The sequence below is a fragment of the Muscardinus avellanarius genome (assembly GCF_963383645.1).
Source record: "Muscardinus avellanarius genome assembly, chromosome: 1".
Lineage (NCBI taxonomy): Eukaryota > Metazoa > Chordata > Mammalia > Rodentia > Gliridae > Muscardinus > Muscardinus avellanarius.
Window position 1 is genome coordinate 111,595,842 of NC_137786.1, and position 12,826 is coordinate 111,608,667.

At 50.4% G+C, this 12,826-nt stretch overlaps 1 protein-coding gene across 1 annotated transcript in view; it reads right to left on the minus strand.

The window, feature by feature from the left end:
• Positions 1–12,499, minus strand: part of TIFAB (TIFA inhibitor) — a gene marked incomplete at both ends in the record, with an annotated part of 65,036 nt that extends 52,537 nt beyond the window's left edge. Inside the window, 7 exon segments of the mRNA XM_080713585.1 lie at positions 1,079–1,207; positions 1,283–1,351; positions 7,287–7,336; positions 12,012–12,221; positions 12,224–12,254; positions 12,259–12,414; positions 12,416–12,499. Of these exon segments, the coding sequence (XP_080569711.1) occupies positions 1,079–1,207; positions 1,283–1,351; positions 7,287–7,336; positions 12,012–12,221; positions 12,224–12,254; positions 12,259–12,414; positions 12,416–12,499 (729 nt within the window).
• Positions 12,500–12,826: the final 327 nt, after the last annotated feature.

Below are 12,826 nucleotides of genomic sequence, written 5' to 3' on the forward strand. Positions count from 1 at the left end.
TCCTCCTCCTCCTCCTCCTCCTCCTCCTCCTCCTCCTCCTCCTCCTCTTCCTCTTCCTCCTCCTCCAGGGACACAGCTTCTGGCCACACCAGCATTTGCCTGTCGGAGTTCTCCTCCTCCTCCTCCTCCTCCTCCTCCTCCTCCTCCTCCTCCTCCAGGACACGGCTTCTGGCCACACCAGCACTGGCCTGAGTATGGAGCATCTCACCCTGTGAGGTGGGCTACGCTTCTGTTTTACAGACAAAATAAAATAAGGCTTAGAGTGATTGATCTCGTGCCTACAGTCATCAAGTTAGTAAGTGGTTGGCCTGGGAATCCAGGCCTGGTCCTGAGTCCCTGAGGGCAGAAGCCAGGCCTCTTCCTTTTTCTGCTGCAGCCCCCCTCCCAGCTCTCAGACAGAATCTGTTAACTGCTGTGGACGCAAAAAGACGGTTGGAACAGCAGCTATGGCTCATGACTTTCGATTCCTCCTCTGCAACCACTTGCAGGTTTCTTCCCTCTCCCCTCCCACCTCTTCCTTCCTCCAGGACAGAGTTATGAGACAGTCCCTCACACCCCCTCCCTTTGCATCTCCCACTTCTCTTGCAGTTATTAGTGTGGTTTTTTGCGGGTGGGGTGGGGTGAAGCCTGGCTCTCGTCTACCTTCCAGCTCCCAGGTCCCAGCAAACACCATCAGATAGGGGACTTTACAGATGGGGCGGGGGTGGGCATAACTTCCAAACACTGGAGCCTCAGAGTCAGTCCAGCACTGTGCCGAACGCTTCACATGGAGCCATTCTGCCCTCCCCAGCACCCTGGCGGGTGGGTTATGCTTCCGTTTTACAGACAAAGGAAAATGAGATTGGGAGAGGTTGATCTTTTGCCCAAAGTTGCAAAGCTAGTAAGTGGCAGAGCTGAGATTCAGACTTCAGCTGCTTGGCTCCAAAGTCCAGGCCGTTCTTTGCTCTAAATCACTCCACTCTGTGTACTCTTTTGTCTGGAATTCTAGGAAGTGTTGGTTCTGTTTCTCGTCAGCAGGGCCTGATGAGCCCATGGAGCAGGGTCTCTGGGTATTTGCATGCTGTCCCTAGAGGCAAACCTCGGGTGTGCAGAGGACTGTCTCCTTGTCCAGAATGTCCAGATCCAGCTGGAATCTGAAGTCTTCTGGCCCCCTGCCCTGCCACATGGAAATGCCATTTACAGTGAGCCGCTGCTGCTGGAAAGCTGCCTTTAGGTGCAGTGAGTCAAAGGACCACGTGGAAATACTTTAGCCCGAGCTCGCACTGGAGCAGCCCTGGCTCACTGCCATGAGTGGCGGCAGGTCCAATAATGCTGAGCTCCAGGTATTTCTGTTGCCAAGAACAGAGGGGATCTGGGAGACGGACCAGCAACTCCAGCTCATGCAAAAGGCACTGAGCATGTGGCTGCTTGGGAAGCAGGATCCTGTCTGTGAGAGCAGAGCCTGGGTCCTGGATGTAAATGTCTTGGCAGTAGGTGGTCTCTCCATGCTAAGTTATCTTGGGTGGCAGAGAGAAGGGGTGTCTAAATCAGGGGACCATGGACCCCTGGGTTGTAGGTAAGTTTGTGCAAGTCTTTGTGTACAAAGGGGAGTCACAGCGCTTTCTGCATTCTCCAAAAGGCCAAGGACCCCACCATCCAAGAGACTAGCAGAAATAGGAGAGCTAAGAAATTTAGCGAGTCCAGACAGGCAAGCTCACCTGGGGAAAGCTGGGTGGGGGAAAGGGCCACACTTGTGCCAGCCGGGGAGGATGGAAAGTGGTATGCAGGCGGGGCCTGTTTCTGGACAGCACAGAGTTCCTTCTGCCTCCCTTCCCAATTTGACCACACAGGCTGCTGACAGCAGGGCCCTTCGGGGAAGAAGGCCTCCCCAGCATCATCTGTGAACCTCATCTCCAAACTCAGAGCTTCCTCTCAGGTGGAGTTGCTTCTCAGAGTTCCAATTTCCCCATCAGCCTTGGGCCATATATCTTTCCCTTCTTTCTCCTGGCTGCTTTATAGCTTGCTGGAAACACCTTCCTTTAGCACTCCGAAACGTATCACTTGAAAGCATCTTAACGTTAACCAATGTGATTCTTTTTTAATTTGAAGGGGCTTATTTCTCTGAATGGCTTTCCTGATCTTATACGAGGGCATGCTCCCTAATATTAAACTTTTTCTTTAAAGAGAGCAAAAAATGACTCACATCTGTTTGATATTTAATTCAAATTGAATGGCAGGACAGCAACAAAATTACACTGCAAAAGGCCATAAAGTGTGATGTTTAAAAGAGCCAAGCATACGGAGCCTATATGCCAGATAAATTTGAAATGACAAAGGATGGAGAGGATGTGGTCCAGGCATCAGGGAATCTCCTACCTGGAAGCCAGAGGGCAGCAGCCAAGCAGGGACAGGAGGGAGGCGGGAGGCAGGAGAAGGGCTCTCTGCGCAGTCAGGGCTGTATTCAGCTGCATGTAGTTGAGGTCTGGGAGCGCAGTGATACTGTCTGGACTTCAATGCCAGGAGCTCACGTTGGGGGCAGGGCGGTGGCTGTCTGGACCCTCCTAGAGGTTGCTGGGTAATGCTACACACAAGACCTGGGTGCTCTTGGTGTCCTGGAGGCCTTTGTATTCTGTTCTACTGCAGAGAATTAAAAGCCCTTCTTCCCTCCACCAATCAGTTTACCAGAGACAATAATGACCTGGCTCTGAGAATGCAGGAAAATGGGGTAGAGTTCAGAGAGCTACATCTTCTTCCAGCCTCAAGAGCAGGAAGGTGATCACTCAGGGACACACAACCTGCCGCTTCTCTGAGAGAGAATGGTCCCAGGAGAGATGGGAGTGTGGCCTCTTGCTGTATATTCCCTGTGGGGCTTTGCTCCAGGGCCCTGGCTCGACCACCCCAACTGTGAATAGATCTGGTAACACCTGCTAGGTGAGCCTCAAACGGCGATGCTCCACAACCCAAGCTGAGCCAGTTGCCCCCCGCCCCGCCCTCCCCAAGCACACAGGAGGAGGGGCAGGGGCAGAGCAAGGGCGGAGTGACTTAGCTGCCTCACCCACTTCCACCAGCTGGGCGGGTGTGGGCACAGGTTCCCTCCCTGGTCCCCAGTTTCCTCCATGTAAAGTTATTTTGAATATCTAATGTGATAAATATAAGTCACCTTTAAACAACAAAATAATATTTGAGTTGTTTTGACCTTTCCATAGGCATCATCTTCATTTCCAATGTAGTTTTGTTGTTGTTGTTTTTTTTTTGTTTGTTTGTTTTTTTTTGGTACTGGGGGTTGAATCCAGAGGCTTCTACCTCCTAGCTACACCTCCAGTCCTTTTTATTTTGAAACAGGGTCTCTTTAAGATACTGAGAGTCTTGCTAAGTTGCTGAGGCTGACCTGGAATCTTCGATTATCCTGTATCAGCCTTGCACATACTGGGATTACAGGTGTGTGCTACCATTCCTGGCTTCCAAGACGTTGCACATGGGTTATTATACTGCTTTTATTGCTTTGACAGCACTTGAATACAAAGGGTTGAAAAGTTTTTTCCGTACAGTGGTGTACTGGAGCTGTCTCATACTGTCTTGCCAGGGTGATTGTCAAATTATTACATGTAATTTTCACTTAAAAATTAAATTATATTTAATCATTTATTAAGAATCGTGATTTGATATTTAATTAAATTATTAAGATGAGACTATACAAACTTACAGTTAAACAAATTATCTTTAACACAAAATAAATAATCAGAACTCATGGCTCCCTAAGCATTTCACTCCAGCTATAACCCTGAGGCTCTTGGTGTCTACTGCACCTGTGGGTTACAGAGTGGTTACACTGTGTATCTTTCCCTAGCCATCCAGCAGCACCTGGAAATTGAGCTCACTGGCAGGAGGAGAAATGACACCATGGACTGGCAAACCCTGCCGTCTTGCACCACACTGGAGAGCTGGTGGTTAACCATTTACCTGTACCTCTCTGACTGACTGTAGAACTGAGACAGTGGGATCTCCTCGAGTCTTGTCCATGCCAATGTCTTCCTCTCAACTCAGGGCCTTCATCTAGCCCGGATGTCTCAGCATTCCCAGGAACTGATGGCCAAGTGATGGAATTTCTTTATCGGAGTACATTAGCCTCCTTGACCACCCTCCCCACTGCTCTAATGGGTCTCTACTCTGCTTCTGTTTCCCTTGAGCTAAGTCAAAACATTCACTCTGGTTTGTAAAGCACACTTAGAATCTCAAGTGGAAGTATTTTCTGTCCTTAACTGAGGAGTGAAACTCACAGCTCATAATTACCCTGTGGTTTTCTGACCAACACTTACCTAGGCCTGACAGAGCCCAGAGATAGGCATGTGTGTGTGTGCGTGTGCGCACGCGCGCGCGCGTGTGTGTACTGAGGATAGAAAAATGGGGAAGGAGAAGCCAGGTTGCCTGAGGTTTTGTGATGTTTCAACTTGAAATCTGCATAGCAACCACACACCCTGCAGGCCCAGGGGAGGAAGAACATAAAACTGAAAGACTGTACTCCAATTATTAGCTTCCCGCCTTGGCCTCCAATGAGTGTCTACAGGGGACCATGTGTTCCTTGGTAATGAGGCTAGCTCTGGATCTGGAAGCCTCCATCATCCAGCATCAGTCTGCATGCTTTCAATACCCATGGAGCAGATCCCAAGTTTGGGAGGTCTGGACCTTGTACATGTGTTTCTGAGTGGTGACAGGCTGGGTGGTTGTGTCACATCAAGGAGACAGGACTCATCTGGAAACAGAAAACCTTCTGGTAGATAGCAGAATCAGGACATGGGCCCTGCGGGGCCCTGCTGGAATTTGCCACTGAATTCTGGGCTCATGGTTCTCTGCATACTGTTTCAGTCAGTGTTTCTGTCTCTATGACTAAAATAAACCACAAGAACCCTTTAGATGAGGAAATTTATTCAGGCTCATGGTTTCAGAGGTTCAGTCCATAGATGACCAGTTCTAAGGCAGAAACCATGGCAGCGGGACACAAGGCAGAGAAAAGCCACCTCAGCCACAACATCTGGAAGCAGAAAGACTATGAGAGGAGGGGACTAGGGACACATATAGTCTCCAAGACCATGCCCATGTGAACCACCTCCTCCAGCTATGCACTGCCTCTGAACCTTCCTGCACTGGGGACCATGTTTCTAACACATGAGCTCTCAAGGACATTCCGAACTCAAATCATAATAGATCCCCTAAGTCTATTTGATGAGTAGAATCACTCTCTGGGCTTCTCACCCTGGGCACTTGACTAGTCACAGTGCATTTTAACCTTTTCATCAGTAGCTTGTTTTGCTTTACAATTTTACAAATCTTTTCTTTTATTTTATGTATTCTAGAAAAAGAAGAAAGGATTTACAGCATTCAATGGCAGGTACCAAGTCTCTGATGGGCACGAGGAAAGAGTCCCACCCAAATTTTGCAGGACCTGGGGTGGGGTATGTGTCTCACCTGGGCACTAATGGAGGCACTAACCACCCCTACTAGTGAATTGAGGCCAGCAAATCCTCTCCAAGAGCTTTTGCACACCTGGATGCATTCTGTGTCAGGATGTGACTCTAGTCTCTACTTCATCAGCAGCTTTGTTGTGGGTTAAGCTTCTTCTCATGGCCTTGTCTCCACTCAAATTCTTCCCCTCAGCCCACTCTCCTGTCACCAGTCAAGAAACTCTTCCTGAGGGCCACTGTGGGCCAGGAGCTGCCCGTGTGCAGACATATCCGGGAGTTACTGCCACACAGACTGTGTGTGGGAGGATCCAGCAAGTTGGCATTTGAAACGGACCAGGCACAACATACAGCACACAGAGGGTACTTAGTGCATGGTCCTTTGGGCCATGGATAGCTTTTCCATATCCCATCTGAGGTAGGAGGGAGAGGGCTCCTCTCTGTGAGATAAGCCAGGGGGGTCTCAGGGCAGCTCTAGCCCTGCGCTGGACAGGGCCCATGTTGGCTCTACTTATACCACCTCCCTTGCTTGCCCCCGCCTGCCCTGGGGTTATGGCCAGCAGTGACAGCAACTTTCTACTCATGATAATTTTTCCATCGTATCCCTGAGTCCTGTCTCAGCAATTCTGGCATTTGTGTACCCAAGGCCCTGAACTAAGTTTTTGGAATACTTAAGAGTAGCTTTTGTTTTCCCAACTGGACCCGGAATGATAAATCTCTTAAACAAGGTAACTTAATAGAGTCCATGTTCCCAGCAGGCTCTCTGGAAGAGTGACAGATGTTATGACATCCTGACCCCTCAGAGAAGCAGTCACAGCAACTCCAGGTCTGGCTGCCTGCTGAGCTCTCAGCAATGGCCCTCTCCTCTGATTTATTCTGAAGGGCTACCCTGCCCTTGTCTCTGTGTCTATAAAGGAAAGGAAAGCAGACATCTCAGTCAGACCTCCTTCCAGCCATTAGAAAGCTGGGCTCAGAGCCTGGGCTGCCCTGATGGCTTTGCAGGCACCTGCAACAAGTAACTCTGTGTTGTTAGGTCATCCAAAAGGATCAGATGAATAACTGAGGAGGAGCAAAATCTCCCACCTCTCCAGACCTAAGCCCCCGCGGCTCTGTTCCTGGGTGCTCACACAGATTTCATTTTGACTCAAATCTGTACTTGCAAGTTATTTCCAAAAGTCTTGAGCTGAAAATGTCCTATTAAGAAGTGGGCATTGTGGGCATAGAAACCATTTTCTCCTGGAAAGAAAAGACAGAGGAACCACTGACAGCCCCAGGGCACTGGCATCTTCACTAGAATGCACATTTTTGTAAAACAAGCCCCTTTGCCAAAGGTTGCTTTAAAGCCCTTTCAGCTCACGTGCCTAAAGAAGAAACTAATTAAGCTCTTCTGTGGGGATCACCTGGCTTCCACAGCCACTCACTTAGGATGTTTCGTTCCCACTGGAGCGTGTGATTGGAAAACAAAGGTAAATGGCAGCAATTTATTCCTACATCATTTTTTCCTCCAGCAGGATTAAAGCTGCCCCAGCCATAAAGAGTTTACAAACTCTAAAGAAAGATAATAACTTCCCTTCTCACAGCCCGGTCACATGGAGGTAAAGCATGTTTCCAATCAGCTGAGAATGTAACTCAAATGGTAGGTTTTATTTCACTTTAATCCGTCTGTGAGTTCACGGTAAAGGTAAGAGGAATCACAGCCCCACCATGGGAACTGAGTTCATTAAATTCAGCATCTCCTCCTAAAGGCTGAGGTGCTAGGAATGCTCACTCTTCCCCCAAGTCTTGAGTAGGCTGAGGTTCTAGAGCAATGACGAGGGGCCCAGGGCTGCCTACAGCAGGAGATCAGCTGACCTCAGGGACCACAGCAACCTCAGCCACCACCAGATCCCACGGGGTGAAAGCTGAGGAACAGGAAAAACGTGGGGCCTGAGAAGCAAGCCCACAGGGTGGCGGGCATGGAAGGCAGGTGTCCCAGCCTGCAACAGAAATGGCAATGAGCCATCCGCACAGTTCTCAGTGGGCGGTTGCAGCAAGAACCCATATTTTGTTCCTGTTTTGGCTCTGCTGTTTAGATGCTGGGAGATCTGGAGTTGGCCTCTGTACTGGGTCTTATTTTATAAGTTTATAAAGTGACTGTTTCCTCAATGGCTTGCTGGGAAAGTTTTAATGCCACTCCTTTTTCTATGAGACACACTCCTTTTAGTTGGTCTTCTTCAGTCCTAACTTTGAAGATGCAGGTGCCCCCAGCAGGGTGACATCCTGGCCTCCTAGGGCCTCAGGGGATCTCTGACAGGCAGCTCTGATGTGCATAGATGGATTGGTGGGACATCAAGGTGGGTGTTGCTGGGGTATTCTTGGGGGAGAGGTATACACAGGCTGGCCCCACTACATAAGGGTTAGGGAGAGGGGTCACAGCACATCCTTTGGACACGTGGTGGGTGGCAGGCTGGCTCAATCCAGCCAGCCCCATCCCTTAATGCCACTGCTCAGAGTCCCTCTCAGGGCCTCTCAGGGGAGCCTGTTTCCTAGGTGTCTCTGGTGAGGGCTGAAAGTGCTGGCTGAGAGCTGTATGTCCCTCTCTATGACATGGCACTCTCAAATATGTCAACCTTTCTCGGAATCCCCAAACCCCAGTGTGTGTTTGTGTGTATGTGTGTGTGTGTGTGTGTGTGTGTGTGTGTGTGTGTATCTGTGTTACTGGGGATTGAACCAAGGATCATTCTACTTCTGAGCTACAACCCCAACCAATTTTATATTTTTATCTTGAAACCAGGTCTTAAAAGTTGCTGAGGCAGCCCTTGAATCTCCCATCCTCCTGTCTCAGCCTCCCATGTACTGGAATTACAGGCAGGTGCCACCATGCCCAGTTCCCAGGTTCCTCTTGAGTTGGGGCTGCAGATGCTCAAGAATGAGAAAGAAATGCAGCCTTGTCCTGCCCCAGCTAAAGGCTGTGGGCTGTGGTGAGGCCCAGAGAAGGCAGAGACGGCTGCTTCTGCTGTCTGCCCGGCCTGTGACTCCCACCCCTACTGCCGCTCTGCTGCCTGGCTCCCTCCACTGTGGGCTTCAGCCTGCCAGAGACTGGCCTAAGAGCCTGGCTCAGATGTTAGCACGCAGGGGACTGTGGCCCTGTCTACCAGTGCTCATCTGTCTGTCCATCTGTTCTCAACCCAGCTCCCACAACCTATGGTCGTGGACTGCATGAAGCTTGACGTCTCCTGGAGAGACACATGCAGAACATGTGTCCCCAGTGCGCCATTGTCCCATGAAGGACTTCCTGGTGAGCCTCAGCTTCCCTCTTCTAGGCTGTAGCAGGATGGGGCAGCCTGATGTGCCTGTCATTGCTCACCTCAGGGCCCTGCTCTATGGCTTTGCACCAGTGCATATATCTCCCTGGATCCACTGAACAGAGCGGGCTGAAAGATGGAGCAGCCTACCTCCGCCATGGCAGAGCCTGCGACTTGGGCCTTTGGGGCTCTGCCATGGTGGGAGTAGGCTACTCCGTCTCCTGGAATGGCAGCAGGGCTGGGGTTGCTCCTTCCCGAGGCCTGGGGAGGGTGTTCAGCCACAGCAGCTCATCCCATGGGGTCTCCAGAGGGGCCGGGAGGCAAGCCTGGGGCCCAGGACACTGCCCCCAGCTCGCTCTCTTCAGCCTGCGATGCCCAGGCATAGTGATGGCCACGGTCTCATCGGTTCCCTGTGTGAGCGCTGCTCTGTAATGTGTAGTCCAGGCAGTTCTTTGGTTTGTGAGGGGCCATTGCTGCCTTTGCAATGAGCACTGAGACAGAGCAGTGCTGACTTAGTTGACTTCTGGGCAGTGGACTTTGTTGGACCAAACTGCATATGGCCACGTTTCTTTGTCAGCATGTCCTGCATTCAATGAATCCTGGTTAGAAGACTTCCATGTACAAAAGCAAGTTAAAACGTCATCCTGGTTGCTCACCGAATCCTTGGTTAGAGAATCATGGTGTGTGATAAGCCCCTGGGCTTTGGAGCCAGCTGGCCAGGGTCCAAATCTCCCTGAGCTCCAGATTCATGGTGAGCCCTGGGGTCTGTACTTATTAAGTTCCCTCTCTCAGGTCTCATGCCAGTGGCTGACCCTTGTTGAGTGCCTACTGTGTGCCAGACGCTGTACAAAGTGCACCTTATACACGTTGCCTCCTAAGACCCCTCTAACAGCTTTGGTGAGTAGGTGCTGTCTTCTTACCCATTTTTCCCAAGGGAAGAATAGAGACAAACGCTGTGTAAGTCCCTTTCCTAAGCTCACACAGCTCATGAATGGTGGCATCAGGCAAAATAATCAACCTTTCTGAGCCTCAGTTTCTTCCCCTATAAAATGTGGTCAATACCACTGTCTATCTGGAATGTTGTGAGGTTTAAATGAGGCAATATACACAGTGCCCAGCAGAGCACAGAGCACACAGTGTCAGTATACAAGGCCACAGAGAAAATAAAATGGCTATGGTCCCGGTCACAGTGGTGATCAAGTAAGTCATTAGCTCCTGAACACTGGTCTTTTCTGGAGGCTCCCAGAAGGTGGAGACTGAGACTGGTCACTTCTGGTTCCTAGGGCTTTGCATATATCTGGCACAGGTGGGTGCCTGATGAATGTCTGTTGATTGAATGAACAAAGGTCTACTTTGGGAGTCCCAGGGGCCCTTTCCAGCATTGTCTGCCCCTTCCCTGGAGCCCTAGCTGATCTCTCCTTTGTGGCTGTGAACTGGGTGCACTTGCTTCAGGTTCTACTGGAGGGGAAGCTTCCCAAGCAAAGGCACAGCTGGGTCTTATCCAATACTATCTTTCCCAGGGGGAAGAAGCTCAGGGCCTGAGAGCAGTGTTGAACCTCCCTTATCCTTTCTTGAGTGCAAAAAGGTCTTGCTTCCTGGGTGGGACATAGCAAGTGTTGCAGAGTTACAGACTCCAAGGATGAGTTGGCCAGGGACTGAGCTGTGCCCTCGGTGCTTGGGCACCCCTTCACCATGATGACCATCGGAGTTTGTAGGTTGGGCCCTCATTACACAGTGGAACACTGATTCTTTTTCTTTTTCTTTTCTTTTCCTTGCGGCATTGAGAATCAAACCCAGGGTATTCTACCTCTGAGCTACATCCCTAGTCCTATTTTTTTTTTTTTTTGCAGGTCTGAGGGTGGAACCCAGGGGCATTCTACCTCTGACCCCTATCTTTAATTCTTTATTTGGAAACAGGGTCTCACTAAGTTGCAGAGGACCTCACTAAGTAGCTGAGGTTGTCCACAAACCATGATCCTCCAGTCTCAGCCTCCCGAATGGTGGGATTACAAGCATGAGTCACCACACCAAGCTCCCAGACCTTTTTTATTCTTTATTTGGAAACAGGGTCTCCCTAAGTGGCTGAGAGCCTCATTAAGTAGCTGAGGCTGGCTTCAAACCTGTGCAATCTTCCTGTCTCAGCCTCCCAAGCACTGAGATTACAAGCATGTGCCACCACACCAAGCTCCGAGACCTTTTTTATACTTTATTTGGAAACAGGGTCTCACTAAGTTGCTGAGAGCCTCACTAAGTAGCTGTGGCTAGCTTCGAACCTGTGTGATCTTCCTGTCTCAGCCTCCCAAGCACTGAGATTACAAGTGTGCACTACCATGCCTGGCTCCTCCCCCTTTTAAAGAGCACACCCATTGGTACATGATCCACCCAGAATGAAATAATCACTGGGTTGACTCCTAACCTAACCTCCGCTCTTGTAGAAGTAGTCCTGATATAGCCCATTGCTCTGGAAATAAAGACCTTTACCCTGGGGGCAGCCAAGCCTTTGATCCAGGAGTGACAGAGGGTGTGAGAAGATGAGGATGAGGAGGAAGATGGTGACCAGTGGCTCTCCAGGCAGGCCCAGCTCTCAGTCCATCTTGGGAGACCTGAGCTCTGCCTCATCCCTTGCAGAAATGTGAGCCTGTACCTTTCCAATTTCCTTTTACACCTCTCCTAGCTTCCCGCCCCCACCTCTGTAGGACAACATGGTGTGCATGTGGCTCACCTGGGGCTCAGGGAATCCTATGGGTATGCCAGCTTAATGAAATACTTGCAGTTTATTAAACACAGGCTTCCCTAAGCCCCGAGTGCCTGCGGGTATTTGAAAGCTGAAGGTAACCTGGAGCTACCACAAATGTAATTGCTACATATGTCCAGGCATTCCTGTCCTAACCTCAAACCCCTCCTCTTAAGCAGCGAGCCAAATGGGCAACATAAAGCAATTCCTAGTTGGACAAGAGCGGGCAGGAATGTGGGGAAACGCTGAGAGAGGCTCCCCAGAACCCCTCAGGGCCTCTAAAAGCATATGAAGTTCCCATTACCTCTAGCCACGGACGAGGTTTCTCACCTGCTGGCGGCTCAGCATTTGCAGAGTTGTTCACTAGGAGTGAGGTGAACGCCAGCCTTCCATGTCAACCTCATGTGATATAGCTCAAATATTTCGAGCCTCATTCCAGCAAGGCTTGCTCTCAGCAGCAAGCAACCCTTTCTGGAGTTTTATTTCTGTTCTTCCTCCAGGGTTCAGCTGGAGAAGGCTGTCTCTGTCTGGGAGGAGCATGGATGAACCCCAGGTTACTTGAAGTTGGGGCTTCAGAACCAGGAGGAGGCTGCTCCTGGGAGAAGCTTTCCCATTCAGCAGTCTCCTTTGCCTGGAGTCTGTAGCTCAGGGATGAGGGACTCCAATGGAGGTAGTAGATGAAGGCCTCAAGCGAAGCGCCTCCCTCTTCCTGGACCATCATCTGGATGCCAGAGAAGGAGACTTTGTTGATAATGCTCAGGGAGACCTCTCCAGGTACCTCAATGGAAGCCCGTTGACCCATACAGCTCGTGGGGCTCAGATTCTTGAGGCAGAAGGCCAGCAGAGTGCTGCCCTTCTCCAGGTAGGGCTCCAGGGACAGGTGTTGGAGGGAGAGGTGGAGTAGCTGCAGTTGGAGGTGGGCGCCCTGTCTCCGCCCAACCAGCAGCCCACTGGCGTCCTGCTACAGCCACACCTGGACATTGATGAAGGCAGCTAAGTGTGGGGTGGTATAGGCTCACCCTCAGGACCATGAGGGACCTCTCCATGGATAGGAACCTGGCAAGGCCAGCACAGTGGTACACACCTGTAATTCTAATCTCAATACTTGGGAGGCTAGGACAGGGGGTCACAGGTTCAAGGACATCCTCAGCAACTTGGTGAGACCATGTTTTAAAATAAGAAATAAAATGGGTCGGAAGTCTAACTCAGAGGTAGAATACCCCTAGGTTCAATCCCCAGTACTTAAAACAAAAACCTGAGAAGAATGGAACACAGACACACCGCCATAGTTCCCTGAGGTCAGACAGCTGCTCACTTCCAGAACCCCAGGCCACATCCAACCAATCAGAGCCAAGTGTCCATGGATATAGTCA